Source organism: Heptranchias perlo, unplaced genomic scaffold (assembly GCF_035084215.1).
Source record: "Heptranchias perlo isolate sHepPer1 unplaced genomic scaffold, sHepPer1.hap1 HAP1_SCAFFOLD_261, whole genome shotgun sequence".
In the NCBI taxonomy this organism is placed as follows: Eukaryota; Metazoa; Chordata; class Chondrichthyes; order Hexanchiformes; family Hexanchidae; genus Heptranchias; species Heptranchias perlo.
This window is the reverse complement of record NW_027139273.1, coordinates 197,366-216,258: the sequence shown is the minus strand read 5'-3', so window position 1 is coordinate 216,258 and position 18,893 is coordinate 197,366. Positions and strand designations below refer to the sequence as shown.

Sequence of the window (18,893 nt, the reverse complement as noted above, 5' to 3'; positions counted from 1 at the left end):
TGATCAATAACACAGTGATCATTAACGCAGATACCAATAACACAGTGATCAATAACACAGTATCAATAACACAGTGATCATTAACACAGTGATCAATAAGACAGTGATCTTTAACACAGTGACCAATAACACAGTGATCATTAACACAGTGATCAATAACACAGTGATCAATAAGACAGTGAACAATAACACAGTGACCAATAACACAGTGATAATTAACACAGTGACGAATAACACAGTGATCAATAACACAGTGATCAATAACACTGATAATTAACACAGCGACCAATAACACTGTGATCAATAACACAGTGATCATTAACGCAGATACCAATAACACAGTGATCAATAACACAGTATCAATAACACAGTGATCATTAACACAATGATCAATGAGACAGTGATCTTTAAAACAGTGACCAATAACACAGTGATCATTAACACAGTGATCAATAACACAGTGATCAATAAGACAGTGAACAATAACACAGTGACCAATAGCACAGTGATAATTAACACAGTGACGAATAACACAGTGATCAATAACACAGTGACCAATAACACAGTGATCATTAAAACAGTGATCAATAACACGGTGTTCAATAACACAGTGATCATTAACACAGTGACCAATAACACAGTGATTATTAACACAGTGATCATTAACACAGTGATCAATAACACAGTGATCATTAACACAGTGATGATTATCACAGTGATCATTAACACAGTGATCAATAACACAGTGATCATTAACACAGTGATCAACAGCACAGTGATCAATAACACAGTTATCTTTAACACAGTGACCAATAACACGGTGATAATTTACACAGTGATCAATAACACAGTGACCAATGACACAGTGACCAATAACACAGTGATCAATAATACAGTGATCAATAACACAGTGACCAATAACACACGGATCATTATCACAGTGACCAATAACACAGTGATCAATAACACAGTGATCAACAGCACAGTGACCAATAACACAGTGATCATTAACACAGTGATCAACAGCACAGTGATCAATAACACAGTTATCTTTAACACAGTGACCAATAAAACGGTGATAATTTAGACAGTGATCATTAGCACAGTGATCAATAACACAGTGACCAATAACACAGTGATCAATAACACAGTGATCATTAGCACAGTGATCAATAACACAGCGATCAATAACAGAGTGATTATCAACACAGTGATCATTAGCACAGTGATCAATAACACAGTGATCAATAACACAGTGATCATTAACACAGTGACCAATAACAGAGTGATCATTAACACAGTGATCATTAGCACAGTGATCAATAACACAGCGATCAATTACAGAGTGATTATTAACACAGTGATCATTAACACAGTGATCAATAACACAGTGATCATTAACACAGTGATGATTATCACAGTGATCATTAACACAGTGATCAATAACACAGTGATCAACAGCACAGTGATCAACAGCACAGTGATCAATAACACAGTGATCTTTAACACAGTGACCAATAACACGGTGATAATTTACACAGTGATCATTAGCACAGTGATCAATAACACAGTGATCATTAACACAGTGATGAATAACACAGTGACCAATCACACAGTGATTATCAACAGAGTGACCAATGACACAGTGACCAATGACACAGTGATCAATAACACAGTGAACAATAACACAGTGATCAACAACACTGATAATTAACACAGTGACCAATAACACAGTGATCATTAACACAGTGACGAATAACACAGTGACCAATCACACAGTGATCATTAACACAGTGACCAATAACACAGTGATCATTAACACAGTGATCAATAACACAGTGATCAATTACAGAGTGATTATTAACACAGTGATCATTAACACAGTGATCAATAACACAGTGATCATTAACACAGTGATGATTATCACAGTGATCATTAACACAGTGATCAATAACACAGTGATCATTAACACAGTGATCAACAGCACAGTGATCAATAACACAGTGATCTTTAACAAAGTGACCAATAACACGGTGATAATTTACACAGTGATCATTAGCACAGTGATCAATAACACAGTGATCAATAGCACAGTGATCATTAACACAGTGATCATTAAAACAGTGACGAATAACACAGTGATCTTTAACACAGTGACCAATAACACGGTGATAATTTACACAGTGATCATTAGCACAGTGATCAATAACACGGTGATAATTAACACAGTGACCAATCACACAGTTATCAATAACACAGTGATCATTAACACAGTGACCAATAACACAGTGATCATTAACACAGTGATCAATAACACAGTGATCAATAACACAGTGATCATTAACACAGTGATCAATAACACAGTGATAATTAACACAGTGATCTTCAACACAGTGACCAGTAACACGGTGATAATTTACATAGTGATCATTAGCACAGTGATCAATTACAGAGTGATTATTATCACAGTGATCATGAACACAGTGATCAATAACACAGTGATCATTAACACAGTGATCAACAGCACAGTGATCAATAACACAGTGATCTTTAACACAGTGAACAATAACACGGTGATAAATTACACAGTGATCATTAGCACAGTGATCATTAACACGGTGATCATTAACACAGTGACCAATAACACAGTGATTATTAACACAGTGATCATTAACACAGTGACCAATGACAGAGTGATCATTAGCACAGTGATCAATAACACAGTGATCAATAACAGAGTGATTATCAACAGAGTGACCAATGACACAGTGAACAATAAACACAGTGACCAATGACACAGTGACCAATAACACAGTGAACATTAACACAGTGATCAATAACACAGTGATCAATAACACAGTGACCAATAACACAGTGATAATTAACACAGTAACCAATAACACGGTGATCATTGACACAGTGATCAATAACACAGTGACCAATAACACAGTGATCATTAACACAGTGATCAATAACACAGTGATCAATAACACGGTGATCCATAACAAAGTGATAATTAAAACAGTGACCAACAACACAGTGATCATTAACACAGTGATAATTAACACAGTGACCAATAACACAGTGATCAAAAACACAGTGATCATTAACGCAGTGACCAATAACACAGTGATCAATAACACAGTGATCATTAACGCAGTGACCAATAACACAGTGATCAATAACACAGTATCAATAACACAGTGATTATTAACACAGTGATCAATAACACAGTGATCTTTAACACAGTGACCAATAACACAGTGATCAATAAGACAGTGATCGTTGACACAGTGACCAATAACACAGTGATCATTAACACAGTGATCAATAACACAGTGATCAATATGACAGTGATCAATAACACAGTGACCAATCACACAGTGATAATTAACACAGTGACGAATAACACAGTGATCAATAACACAGTGATCAATAAAACTGATAATTAACACAGTGACCAATAACACAGTGATCATTAACACAGTGATAATTAAAACAGTGACCAATAACACAGTGATCAATCACACAGTGATGATTAATACAGTGATCAATAACACAGTGATTATTAACAATGTGACCAATAACACAGTGATCAATTACACAGTGACCAATAACACAGTGACCAATAACACAGTGACCAATAACACAGTGATCAATAACAAAGTGACCAATAACACAGTGACCAATAACACAGTGATCAATAACATGGTGACCAATCACACAGTGATCATCAACACAGTGATCAATAACACAGTGACCAATCACACAGTGATCAATAACATGGTGACCAATCACACAGCGATCATCAACACAGTGATCAATAACACAGTGACCAATAACACAGTGATCAATCACACAGTGATGATTAACACAGTGATCAATAACACAGTGACCAATAACACAGTGACCATTAAGACAGTGATCATTAACACAGTGATCAATAACAAAGTGATCAATAAGACAGTGACCAATAACACAGTGATGATTAACAAAGTGACCAATAACACAGTGATCAATAACAAAGTGACCAATAACACAGTGACCAATAACACAGTGATCAATAACATGGTGACCAATCACACAGTGATCATCAAAACAGTGATCAATAACACAGTGACCAATAACACAGTGATCATTTACAGAGTGACCAATAACAATGTGATAATTAACACAGTGATCAATAACACACTGATCAATAAGACAGTGATAATAACACAGTGACCAATAACACAGTGATCATTAACACAGTGATCAATAACACAGTGATCAATAAGACAGTGATCAATAACACAGTGACCAATGACACAGTGACCAATAACACAGTGAACATTAACACAGTGATCAATAATACAGTGATCAATAACACAGTGACCAATCACACAGTGATCAAAAACACAGTGATCATTAACGCAGTTACCAATAACACAGTGATCAATAACACAGTGATCATTAACGCAGTGACCAATAACACAGTGATCAATAACACAGTATCAATAACACAGTGATCATTAACACAGTGATCAATAACACAGTGATCTTTAACACAGTGACCAATAACACAGTGATCAATAAGACAGTGATCAATAACACAGTGACCAATAACACAGTGATCATTAACGCAGTGACCAATAACACAGTGATCAATAACACAGTATCAATAACACAGTGATCATTAACACAGTGATCAATAACACAGTGATCTTTAACACAGTGACCAATAACACAGTGATCAATAAGACAGTGATCAATAACACAGTAACCAATAACACGGTGATCATTGACACAGTGATCAATAACACAGTGATCAATAAGACAGTGATAATTAACACAGTGACCAATAACACAGTGATCATTAACACAGTGATCAATACCACAGTGACCAATAACACAGTGATAATTAACACAGTGACGAATACCACAATGATCAATAACACAGTGATCAATAACACTGATAATTAACACGGTGATCAATAACACAGTGATCATTAACACAGTGATCAATAACACAGTGATCCATAACAAAGTGATAATTAAAAGAGTGACCAACAACACAGTGATCAATAACACAGTGACCAATAACACAGTGATAATTAACAAAGTGACCAATAACACGGTGATAATTAACACATTGACCAATCACACAGTGATGATTAACACAGTGATCAATAACACAGTGATTATCAACACAGTGATCAACAGCACAGTGACCAATAACACAGTGATCATTAACACAGTGATCAATAACACAGTGATCAATTACAGAGTGATTATTAACACAGTGATCATTAACACAGTGATCAATAACACAGTGATCAACAGCACAGTGACCAATAACACAGTGATAATTAAAAGAGTGACCAACAACACAGTGATCAATAACACAGTGACCAATAACACAGTGATAATTAACAAAGTGACCAATAACACGGTGATAATTAACACATTGACCAATCATACAGTGATGATTAACACAGTGATCAATAACACAGTGATTATCAACACAGTGACCAATGACACAGTGACCAATAACACAGTGAACATTATCACAGTGATCAATAATACAGTGATCAATAACACAGTGACCAATAACACACTGATCATTATCACAGTGACCAATAACACAGTGATCAATAACACAGTGATCAGTAACACAGTGATCAACAGCACAGTGACCAATAACACAGTGATCATTAACACAGTGATCAATAACACAGTGATCAATTACAGAGTGATTATTAACACAGTGATCATTAACACAGTGATCAATAACACAGTGATCATTAACACAATGATGATTATCACAGTGATCATTAACACAGTGATCAATAACACAGTTATCTTTAACACAGTGACCAATAACACGGTGATAATTTACACAGTGATCATTAGCACAGTGATCAATAACACAGTGACCAATGACACAGTGACCAATAACACAGTGATCAATAATACAGTGATCAATAACACAGTGACCAATAACACACTGATCATTATCACAGTGACCAATAACACAGTGATCAATAACACAGTGATCAACAGCACAGTGACCAATAACACAGTGATAATTAACACAGTGACGAATAACACAGTGATCAATAACACTGATAATTAACACAGTGACCAATAACACAGTGATTATCAACACAGTGATCATTAACACAGTGATCAATAATACAGTGATCAATAACACAGTGACCAATCACACAGTGATCAAAAACACAGTGATCATTAAAGCAGTTACCAATAACACAGTGATCAACAACACAGTGATCATTAACGCAGTGACCAATAACACAGTGATCAATAACACAGTATCAATAACACAGTGATCATTAACACAGTGATCAATAACACAGTGATCTTTAACACAGTGACCAATAACACAGTGATCAATAAGACAGTGATCAATAACACAGTGACGAATAACACAGTGATAATTAACACAGTAACCAATAACACGGTGATCATTGACACAGTGATCAATAACACAGTGATCATTAACACAGTGATCAATAACACAGTGATCAATAAGACAGTGAACAATAACACAGTGACCAATAACACAGTGATCAATAACACAGTGATCAATAACACTGATAATTAACACAGTGACCAATAACACAGTGATCATTAACACAGTGATCAATAACACAGTAATCAATAACACGGTGATAATTAACACAGTGACCAATCACACAGTGATCATGAACACAGTGACCAATAACACAGTGATCATGAACACAGTGACCAATAACACAGTGATCATTAACACAGTGATCAATAACACAGTGATCAATTACAGAGTGATTATTAACACAGTGATCATTAACACAGTGATCAATAACACAGTGATCATTAACACAGTGATCAATAACACAGTGATCATTAACACAGTGATCAACAGCACAGTGATCAATAACACAGTTATCTTTAACACAGTGACCAATAAAATGGTGATAATTTAGACAGTGATCATTAGCACAGTGATCAATAACACAGTGATCAATAGCAGAGTGATCATTAACACAGTGATCATTAGCACAGTGATCAATAACACAGTGATCAATAACACAGTGATCATTAGCACAGTGATCAATAACACAGCGATCAATAACAGAGTGATTATCAACACAGTGATCATTAGCACAGTGATCAATAACACAGTGATCAATAACACAGTGATCATTAACACAGTGACCAATAACAGAGTGATCATTAACTCAATGATCATTAGCACAGTGATCAATAACACAGCGATCAATAACAGAGTGATTATCAACACAGTGACCAATGACACAGTGACCAATAACACAGTGACCAATGACACAGTGACCAATAACACAGTGAACATTAACACAGTGATCAATAATACAGTGATCAATAACACAGTGACCAATAACACAGTGATCAACAACACTGATAATTAACACAGTGACCAATAACACAGTGACCAATAACACAGTGATCAATAGCACAGTGACCAATAACACGGTGATAAATAACACGGTGACCAATCACACAGTGATCATTAACACAGTGACCAAAAGCACAGTGATCATTAACACAGTGATCAATAACACAGTGATCATTAACACAGTGATCATTAACACAGTGATCAATAACACAGTGATCATTAACACAGTGATCATTAAAACAGTGACCAATAACACAGTGATCTTTAACACAGTGACCAATAACACGGTGATAATTTACACAGTGATCATTAGCACAGTGATCAATAACATGGTGATCATTAACACAGTGATCATTAACACAGTGATCAATTACAGAGTGATTATTATCACAGTGATCATGAACACAGTGATCAATAACACAGTGATCATTAACACAGTGACCAATAACACGGTGATAAGTTACACAGTGATCATTAGCACAGTGATCATTAACACAGTGATCATTAGCACAGTGATCAATAACACAGTGATCAATAACAGAGTGATTATCAACACAGTGACCAATGACACAGTGACCAATAAACACAGTGACCAATGACACAGTGACCAATAACACAGTGAACATTAACACAGTGATCAATAACACAGTGATCAATAACACAGTGACCAATAACACAGTGATAATTAACACAGTAACCAATAACACGGTGATCATTGACACAGTGATCAATATGACAGTGATAATTAACACAGTGACCAATAACACAGTGATCATTAACACAGTGACTAATAACAGTGATAATTAACACAGTGACCAATAACACAGTGATGATTAACACATTGATCAATAACACAGTGACCAATAACACAGTGATCAATAAGACAGTGACCAATAACACAGTGACCATTAAGACAGTGATCATTAACACAGTGATCAATGACACAGTGATCAATAACACAGTGATAATTAACACAGTGACCAATAACACAGTGATGATTAACACGGTGATCACTAACACAGTGACCAATAACACAGTGAAAAATAACACAGTGATCATTAACTGGGAGTGAGTTACAGACTGGAATCTAATCGAGGGGTTCGGGGGATTTATATATAGAATAACAGATACCCGGGAGTGAGTTACAGGCTGGAATCTAATCGAGGGGTTCATATATAGAATAACTGATACCCGGGAGTGAGTTACAGACTGGAATCTAATCGAGGGGTTCGGGGGGTTTATGTATAGAATAACAGATACCCGGGAGTGAGTTACAGGCTGGAACCTAATCGAGGTGTTCAGGTTTTTTTTATATATAATAACAGATACCCGGGAGTGAGTTACAGGCTGGAGTCTAATCGAGGGGTTCGGGGGGTTTATATATAGAATAACAGATACCCGGGAGTGAGTTTCAGGCTGGAATCTAATCGAGGGTTCGGGGAGGTTTTTGTATAGAATAACAGATACCCGGGAGTGAGTTTCAGACTGGAATTTAATCGAGGGGTTCGGGGGGTTTATATATAGAATAACAGATACCCGGGAGTGAGTTACAGACTGGAATCTAATCGAGGGGTTCGGGGGGTTTATATATAGAATAACAGATACCCGGGAGTGAGTTACAGACTGGAATCTAATCGAGGGGTTCGGGGGGTTTATATATAGAATAACAGATACCCGGGAGTGAGTTACAGGCTGGAATCTAATCGAGGGGTTCGGGGGGTTTATATATAGAATAACAGATACCCGGGAGTGAGTTACAGACTGGAATCTAATCCAGGGGTTCGGGGAGGTTTATATATAGAATAACAGATACCCGGGAGTGAGTTACAGGCTGGAGTCTAATCGAGGGTTTCGGGGGGTTTATATATAGAATAACAGATACCCGGGAGTGAGTTACAGGCTGGAGTCTAATCGAGGGTTTCGGGGGGTTTATATATAGAATAAGAGATACCCGGGAGTGAGTTACAGGCTGGAAACTAATCTCGGGTTTCGGGGGGTTTATATATAGAATAACAGATACCCGGGAGTGAGCAACAGACTGGAATCTAATCAAGGGTTTCGGGGTTTATATATGGAATAACAGATACCCGGGAGTGAGTTATAGACTGGAGTCCAATCGAGGGGTTCGGGGGGTTTATATATTGAATAACTGATAGCTGGGAGTGAGTTGCAGTCTGGAATCTAATCGAGGGGTTCGGGGGATTTATATATAGAATAACAGATACCCGGGAGTGAGTTACAGGCTGGAGTCCAATCGAGGGGTTCGGGGGATTTATATATAGAATAACTGATACCCGGGAGTGAGTTACAGGCTGGAATCTAATCGATGGGTTCAGGGGGTTTATATATAGAATAACAGATACCCGGGATTGAGTTACAGGCTGGAATCTAATCGAGCGGTTCGGGGGTTTATATATAGAATAACAGATACCCGGGAATGAGTTGCAGACTGGAATCTAATCGAGGGGTTCGGGGGTTTATATATAGAATAACAGATACCCAGGAGTGAGTTAGAGGCTGGAATTTAATCGAGGGGTTCGGGGGGTTTATATATAGAATAATAGATACCCGGGAGTGAGTGACAAGCTGGAATCTAATCGAGGGGTTCGGGTGGGTTTATATATAGAATAACAGATACCCGGGAGTGAGTTACAGGCTGGAATCTAATCGAGGGGTTCAGGGGGTTTATATATAGAATAACAGATACCCGGGAGTGAGTTACAAGCTGGAATCTAATCGAGGGGTTCGGGGTTTTTTTTATAGAATAACAGATACCCGGGAGTGAGTTACAGGCTGGAGTCTAATCCAGGGGTTCAGTGGGTTTATATATAGAATAACAGATACCCGGGATTGAGTTACAGGCTGGAGTCTAATCGAGGGTTTCGGGGGGTTTATGTATAGAATAACAGATACCCGGGAGTGAGTTACAGACTGGAATCTAATCGAGGGGTTCGGGGTTTATATATGGAATAACAGATACCCGGGAGTGAGTTATAGACTGTACAGACTGGAATCTAATTGAGGGCTTCAGGGTGTTTATATATTGAATAACTGATAGCTGGGAGTGAGTTACAGGCTGGAATCTAATCGAGGGGTTCGGGGGGTTTATATATAGAATAACAGATACCCGGGAGTGAGTTACAGGCTGGGTTCCAATCGAGGGGTTCGGGGGATTTATATATAGAATAACAGATACCCGGGAGTGAGTTACAGACTGGAATCTAATCGAGGGGTTCAGGGGGTTTATATATAGAATAACTGATACCCGGGAGTGAGTTACAGACTGGAATCTAATCGAGGGGTTCGGGGGGTTTATGTGTAGAATAACAGATACCCGGGAGTGAGTTACAGGCTGGAATCTAATCGAGGGGTTCGGGGGGTTTATATATAGAATAACAGATACCCGGGAGTGAGTTACAGGCTGGAGTCCAATCGAGGGGTTCGGGGGATTTATATATAGAATAACAGATACCCGGGATTGAGTTGCAGACTGGAATCTAATCGAGCGGTTCGGGGGTTTATATATAGAATAACAGATACCCGGGAGTGAGTTGCAGACTGGAATCTAATCGAGGGGTTCAGGGGTTTTATATATATAATAACAGATTCCCGGGAGTGAGTTACAGGCTGGAATCTAATCGAGGGGTTTGGGGGGTTTATATAAAAAAACAGATACCCGGGAGTGAGTTACAGGCTGGAATCTAATCGAGGGGTTCAGGGGGTTTATATATAGAATAACAGATACCCGGGAGTGAGTTACAGGCTGGAGTCTAATCGAAGGGTTCGGGTTTTTTTTTTATAGAATAACAGATACCTGGGAGTGAGTTACAGACTGGAATCTAATCGAGCGGTTCGGGGTATTTATATATAGAATAACAGATACCCGGGAGTGAGTTACAGACTGGAATCTAATCGAGGGGTTCGGGGGGTTTATATATAGAATAACAGATACCCGGGAGTGAGTTACAGACTGGAATCTAATCGAGGGGTTTGGGGGGATTTATATATAGAATAACAGATACCCGGGATTGAGTTACAGACTGGAGTCTAATCGAGGGTTTTGGGGGTTTATATATATAATAACAGATACCCGGGAGTGAGTTACAGACTGGAATCTAATCGAGGCGTTCAGGGGGGTTTGTGTATCGAATAACTGATACCCGGGATTGAGTTACAGACTGGAATCTAATCGAGGGGTTTGGGGGATTTTATATATAGAATAACAGATACCCGGGATTGAGTTACAGGCTGGAGTCTAATCGAGGGGTTCAGGGGGTTTATATATAGAATAACAGATACCCGGGAGTGTGTTACAGTCTGGAATCTAATCGAGTGGTTCAGGGGGTTTATATATAGAATAACAGATACCCGGGAGTGAGTTACAGACTGGAATCTAATCGAGGGGTTCGGGGGGGTTTATATATAGAATAACAGATACCCGGGAGTGAGTTACAGACTGGAATCTAATCGAGGGGTTCGGGGGGTTTATATATAGAATAACAGATACCCGGGAGTGAGTTACAGACTGGAATCTAATCGAGGGGTTCGGGGCGTTTATATATAGAATAACAGATACCCGGGAGTGAGTTACAGACTGGAATCTAATCGAGGGGTTCGGGGGGTTTATATATAGAATAACAGATACCCGGGAGTGAGTTACAGGTTGGAATCTAATCGAGGGGTTCGGGGGGTTTATATATAGAATAACAGATACCCGGGAGTGAGTTACAGACTGGAATCTAATCGAGGGGTTCGGGGGGTTTATATATAGAATAACAGATACCCGGGAGTGAGTTGCATGCTGGAATCTAATCGAGGGGTTCGGGGGTTTATATATAGAATAACAGATACCCGGGAGTGAGTTACAGGCTGGAATCTAATCGAGGGGTTCGGGGCATTTATTTTTAGAATAACAGATACCCGGGAGTGAGTTACAGACTGGAATCCATTCGAGGTGTTCGGGGGGTTTATATATAGAATAACAGATACCCGGGAGTGAGTTACAGACTGGAATCTAATCGAGGGGTTCGGAGGGTTTATATATAGAATAACAGATACCCGGGAGTGAGTTACAGACTGGAATCTAATCCAGGGGTTCGGGGGGTTTATATATAGAATAACAGATACCCGGGAGTGAGTTACAGACTGGAATCTAATCGAGGGGTTCGGGGGATTTATTTCTAGAATAACAGATACCCGGGAGTGAGTTACAGACTGGAATTTAATCGATGGGTTCGGGGGGTTTATATATAGAATAACAGATACCCGGGAGTGAGTTACAGACTGGAATCTAATCGAGGGGTTCGGGGGGTTTATATATAGAATAACAGATACCCGGGAGTGAGTTACAGACTGGAATCTAATCGAGGGGTTCGGGGGGGTTTATATATAGAATAACAGATACCCGGGAGTGAGTTACAGACTGGAATCTAATCGAGGGGTTCGGGGGGTTTATATATAGAATAACAGATACCCGGGAGTGAGTTACAGACTGGAATCTAATCGAGGGGTTCGGGGGGGTTTATATATAGAATAACAGATACCCGGGAGTGAATTTCAGGCTGGAGTCTAATCGAGTGGTTCGGGGGGTTTATAAAAAGAATAACAGATTCCCGGGAGTGAGTTACAGACTGGAATCTAATCGAGGGGTTCGGGAGGTTTATATGTATAATATCAGATTCCCGGGAGTGAGTTACAGTCTGGAGTCTGGGCAAAAAGGAGAGACTAACAAAGTTAAATATGAAGACATTGGACAAGAAGTCAAAATAACAATTCGGAAAGCAAAGAGGAATAGCACAAAATTGAGTTTTCTAAGAAGTTGGAATGAATTAGTAACTGATTCTCCAGACACACAGGGCCTGATATTATCGGGGTCAGGAGAATGGAGCAGGGGAGGGGCGATATGGGAGACAAACCTGCTCCCACCATTAAGAAGGCTTGGCTGGAGGTGGCCAGTTTGATTAAGATCATGAGGACATGGATCCAGTGCAGGAACCGTTTCAATGACTTAACCAGATCAGGAAAGGTGAGCAAAGTTGCAGATGTACCCACATCCTGTAATGCCCCCCATGTCACTCTGACTTGTCCAGTGTACTCCATTCACATCACTCCTCGCACCCACTTAACTTTCAGCAGCACCAATAGTTCCTTTTCTCTGCACTTCCTCAGCTCCCTCTTCCTCCATTCACCACTGCCGCTCACCCCAGTCCTTCTGTCATGTGATCCCACCTCAGTCAGCTCCCCCGATTCTCAGCCCACATTCTTCAAATGCATGCCAGTGCCACTCCTGATGCATCTGGCTGATTGTCACCCTCACCGAATGCACTGCATCCATCGGGTGAACACATGCCTTACAGACACTCATGGGTCTATCCCTTGAAGGAGAAGAGAGCACAGGATGCCAGGGAGAGGGAGAAGACCAGAGGCAGACCCCGACAGATGGTGGAACTTTACCCAGCAGAGCAGGAGGCTTTGGCGATCAATGGCATCTCTGCCTCCATGAGCATCGGAGATGGCAAGACTGGTAGTGCATTGGAGCAGGTGACAGCATTCATCTCTAAGACACACATCTTCTACAAGACAAAGTCATCTTGAGTTGACTTGAGCATTTTATCAAATATGATCTCCGTAATCATGTGTATTTCATCATTTGTAAAGTTTCATGTCTAAATCATAAAGGCCCCTTCTCTCCTCCAGGGCCATCATGCAAAGAACAGCAGTTGATGACGAGGATTCCTCAGAGAAGCTGATTCCTTCTGAGGGCTACCATCACAGGACACGTGACCCAGGCACCAGTGCAGATACCAGCACTTTGGTGGGTCCTGTTGGACAGTTAGGTGGGATCGCATTTGCTGAATTGCACATCACAAGTGAGCACCAGCAGAGAGTGGTGACAGGGACAGCTGTGGAGGGTCTGGGTCGGGGGACGCACTCCTCTCCAGGCTCTGCTCAGCTGGACACAGATGCTGAACCCCGGGGGCCATCGTTGGAAAGGAGAATAATGGAGGGGCAGCAGCAACTGTCCAAGGTTACTGACAGTCCTGTCACGCACACTGTCCACAATCTCAGAGAGGATGGAGGAGTCCAGCTCAAACATTTGTGGACTGATGTTGCAGGCCATTGTGAGGATGTCTTCCATGGAGACAGTGTGACCTCCTCTGTGGAACTTGAATGACTGCCCACTAATCAGTCCCTGCAGGCCATGACCATGGTCGTGCAAACTCTGAACGCCAACATGTCCACCACCTTAAGCAGGATGACAGATACATTAGTCTCTGATCTGCTCCAAACTGTTGTGCAGTAGAGTGGTAGGAGTGATGTGGGCCTGGCCCAGGGGAGGGATGATGGCGAGAAGGGACATGGAATTGGGGACGCCACTCAAAGTGCCCCCACAACTCACCCGTTGCCCCCCTCTCAACCAGTACCCGCAATGCTGCTTCCTCTCCAGGTGGCCACAGGTGGAGCAGTCTTTAAGGGGCCCTCACAGGCTCCAAAACCCAGAGGTCATAGGCACAAAGCATCTCAGCAGTCAGGGCAGGGATCAGAGCAGCTTGCCTCTACCTCTGCTGCAGCCACAGGAGATGCACCAGGTAGGAACAGCAAGAGAGAGTAAAAGAAAAGCTTTGTATTTCGCTGAGGGTAAGCACGTGGGTGTTTATGAATATTTGTTAATATATTCAATTTATTAACTCACATTAAATTTATTACTTTGCACCACTTGCCCTTGTTACCCATTCTTGCCTGGTGAGTAAGAACTCGAGATTTCAGTTGCTGGGTGATGGATGTGAAGACATGAATTGATGGGGACCAATTGGAGGATGTGCAATGGGCAGATGGATGGTTACAGGACTGCTTTGTGTCAGAGGGGGTGGGAGGAGCCGGAGCATCTGATAGTTACTTTGGTCCAGTGTGAGTGACTAACTGAACCTTTGAGCGATTAGGGCATCCCGAGCAGCAATGTGAGCAGCTGGTCTGGCATTGAGTGCTCCATCTTCCTCATCCTCCTCCTCTTCATTGGGATCCTCATCGGATGAAGAGTGATGAGTGGCTTGCTCGTCCTGCACCTGAAACCCTCTCTGCTGCGTTATATTGTGCAGGACGCGGCCCACCATGATTATCCTGGAGACCCTCACTAGTGAGGACTGATGGACGCCTGCAGACCTGTCCAGAAGCGTATCTTGAGCATGCTGATGGCTTGCTCGATGATACATCTGGTGGTCATAAGGTTGTTGTAACGCTCTAGGTGCCCATCGATGGGGTTCCCCAATGGTGTCATCAGCCAGGTTCTTTGTTGCCTAGCAGCCACCCTGTAAGGCTCGTTCCAGGTACGAACAAGGCAGGAAGTTGGACTGACACAGGATGAAAGCACGGAATCTGCCGCAGATCTGCAGGAACCTTTAGCTTTTTCTTGTGGTTGCTCACCAGTTGAACATTGAGAAATGAAATCCCTTGTGGTTGATGAATGCTCCTGGTTGCTATGGTGGGGCTCGGGTTGCCAGGTGTGTGCAGTGGATGGCACCATGTGGGAAGCCTGCCAGAGACATGAATCCCAGTGCCCCCTCATTCTGGCTATCATCATCACAGGGGAAGTTTACATACCCCCCAGCCCTGGCAAACAATCCATCCCTCACCTGCCTGGGGTATTTCCGTGCGGCTGACTGGGAGATCCCCCAATATGTCTCCAGTGGCGTCCTGGGAGGAAAGCAAAGAAATGAAGGGTGCTGGTGAATTTCACAGTCACTAGTAATGTGTGGTCACCAGGTCCAGCGGGGAGTCTGCCCAAGTCTGCGACCATCTGATGTGACAATCTCAGCCTTCAGGAGCACTGCTCTTCCAACAGGTCAAGGGAGCTGAGCCTCTCAGACTGTTAGGTGGGTGGGGCCTCGTGCGACCTCAACCCCTCTGTCGCTCCCTTCTCTGCTGGCCACCTGCAGGTCCCTCCACAGCCACCCTCACTGCTGCTGATCCTCATTCTCATCCTCTTCCTCCTCCTCTTCCTCCTCCTCCTCCTCCTTCTCCCGTTCCACCTCCTACTCCTGCAGCATGTTTCCACTCCCAAACCTGCCCCTGCTTCTGCACCACCACTTTCACCACCTCGTTCTTTCGGTCCTCCTCCCCCTCCCACTCCGAATCCCCCTCCCACTCCGAATCCCCCTCCCACTCCGAATCCCCCTCCCACTCCGAATCCCCCTCCCACTCCTAATCCCCCTCCCACTCCTAATCCCCCTCCCACTCCTAATCCCCCTCCCACTCCTAATCCCCCTCCCACTCCGAATCCCCCTCCCACTCCGAATCCCCCTCCCACTCCGAATCCCCCTCCCACTCCTAATCCCCCTCCCACTCCTAATCCCCCTCCCACTCCTAATCCCCCTCCCACTCCTAATCCCCCTCCCACTCCTAATCCCCCTCCCACTCCTATTCCCCCTCCCACTCCTAATCCCCCTCCCACTCCTACTCCTGCTCCTACTCGTACTCCTAATCCTGCTCCTACTCCTACTCCTACTCCTAATCCTGCTCCTGCTCCTACTCCTGCTCCTACTCCTACTCCTGCTCCTACTCCTGCTCCTGCTCCTACTCCTAATCCTGCTCCTACTCCTACTCCTACTCCTACTCCTAATCCTGCTCCTACTCCTACTCCTGCTCCTACTCCTGCTCCTACTCCTACTCCTGCTCCTACTCCTACTCCTACTCCTACTCCTACTCCTGCTCCTGCTCCTACTCCTGCTCCTGCTCCTACTCCTGCTCCTACTCCTACTCCTACTCCTACTCCTGCTCCTACTCCTACTCCTGCTCCTACTCCTGCTCCTACTCCTACTCCTGCTCCTACTCCTACTCCTGCTCCTACTCCTACTCCTGCTCCTACTCCTACTCCTACTCCTGCTCCTACTCCTACTCCTGCTCCTACTCCTGCTCCTACTCCTACTCCTACTCCTGCTCCTACTCCTGCTCCTACTCCTACTCCTGCTCCTACTCCTACTCCTGCTGCTACTCCTGCTCCTGCTCCTACTCCTACTCCTGCTCCTACTCCTACTCCTGCTCCTGCTCCTACTCCTGCTCCTGCTCCTACTCCTGCTCCTACTCCTACTCCTACTCCTACTCCTGCTCCTGCTCCTACTCCTGCTCCTGCTCCTACTCCTGCTCCTACTCCTGCTCCTGCTCCTACTGCTACTCCTACTCCTGCTCCTACTCCTACTCCTGCTCCTACTCCTACTCCTGCTCCTGCTCCTACTCCTGCTCCTGCTCCTAGTCCTACTCCTGCTCCTACTCCTGCTCCTACTCCTACTTCTGCTCCTGCTCCTACTCCTACTCCTGCTCCTACTCCTACTCCTGCTCCGACTCCTACTCCTGCTCCTGCTCCTGCTCCTACTCCTACTCCTGCTCCTACTCCTGCTCCTGCTCCTACTCCTACTCCTACTCCTACTCCTGCTCCGACTCCGTCTCCTGCTCCTGCTCCTACTCCTACTCCTACTCCTACTCCTCTACTCCTGCTCCTACTCCTGCTCCTGCTCCTACTCCTGCTCCTACTCCTGCTCCTACTCCTGCTCCTGCTCCTGCTCCTGCTCCTACTCCTGCTCCTGCTCCTACTCCTACTCCTACTCCTGCTCCTGCTCCTACTCCTGCTCCTACTCCTGCTCCTACTCCTACTCCTGCTCCGACTCCTACTCCTACTCCTACTCCTGCTCCTGCTCCTGCTCCTACTCCTACTCCTACTCCTGCTCCTGCTCCTACTCCTACTCCTACTCCTGCTCCTTCTCCTACTCCTACTCCTACTCCTGCTCCTACTCCTACTCCTACTCCTGCTCCTACTCCTACTCCTGCTCCGACTCCTCCTCCGACTCCTGCTCCTACTCCTACTCCTACTCCTACTCCTGCTCCTGCTCCTACTCCTGCTCCTACTCCTGCTCCTACTCCTACTCCTCCTCCGACTCCTGCTCCTACTCCTACTCCTACTCCTGCTCCTGCTCCTACTCCTACTCCTACTCCTACTCCTGCTCCTACTCCTACTCCTGCTCCGACTCCTCCTCCGACTCCTGCTCCTACTCCTACTCCTACTCCTACTCCTGCTCCTGCTCCTACTCATGCTCCTACTCCTGCTCCTACTCCTACTCCTGCTCCGACTCCTCCTCCGACTCCTGCTCCTACTCCTACTCCTACTCCTGCTCCTGCTCCTACTCCTGCTCCTACTCCTGCTCCTACTCCTACTCCTGCTCCGACTCCTCCTCCGACTCCTGCTCCTACTCCTACTCCTACTCCTGCTCCTACTCCTGCTCCTCCTCCGACTCCTGCTCCTACTCCTACTCCTACTCCTGCTCCTGCTCCTACTCCTGCTCCTACTCCTACTCCTACTCCTACTCCTGCTCCTACTCCGACTCCTGCTCCTGCTCCTGCTCCTACTCCTGCTCCTACTCCTGCTCCTACTCCTACTCCTGCTCCGACTCCTCCTCCGACTCCTGCTCCTACTCCTGCTCCTACTCCT

General features: G+C 43.4%; 1 protein-coding gene across 1 annotated transcript; it reads left to right on the top strand.

Annotated features, from left to right (window-relative positions):
- The first annotated feature begins 2,474 nt into the window (after positions 1-2,474).
- On the top strand, positions 2,475-6,968 carry LOC137310539 (uncharacterized). Its single transcript, XM_067978306.1, has 3 exons — positions 2,475-2,784; positions 4,983-5,321; positions 6,613-6,968. Exons 1-3 carry the CDS (start codon positions 2,475-2,477, stop codon positions 6,966-6,968), a joined length of 1,005 nt encoding a protein of 334 aa, XP_067834407.1.
- The last annotated feature ends 11,925 nt before the right edge of the window (positions 6,969-18,893 follow it).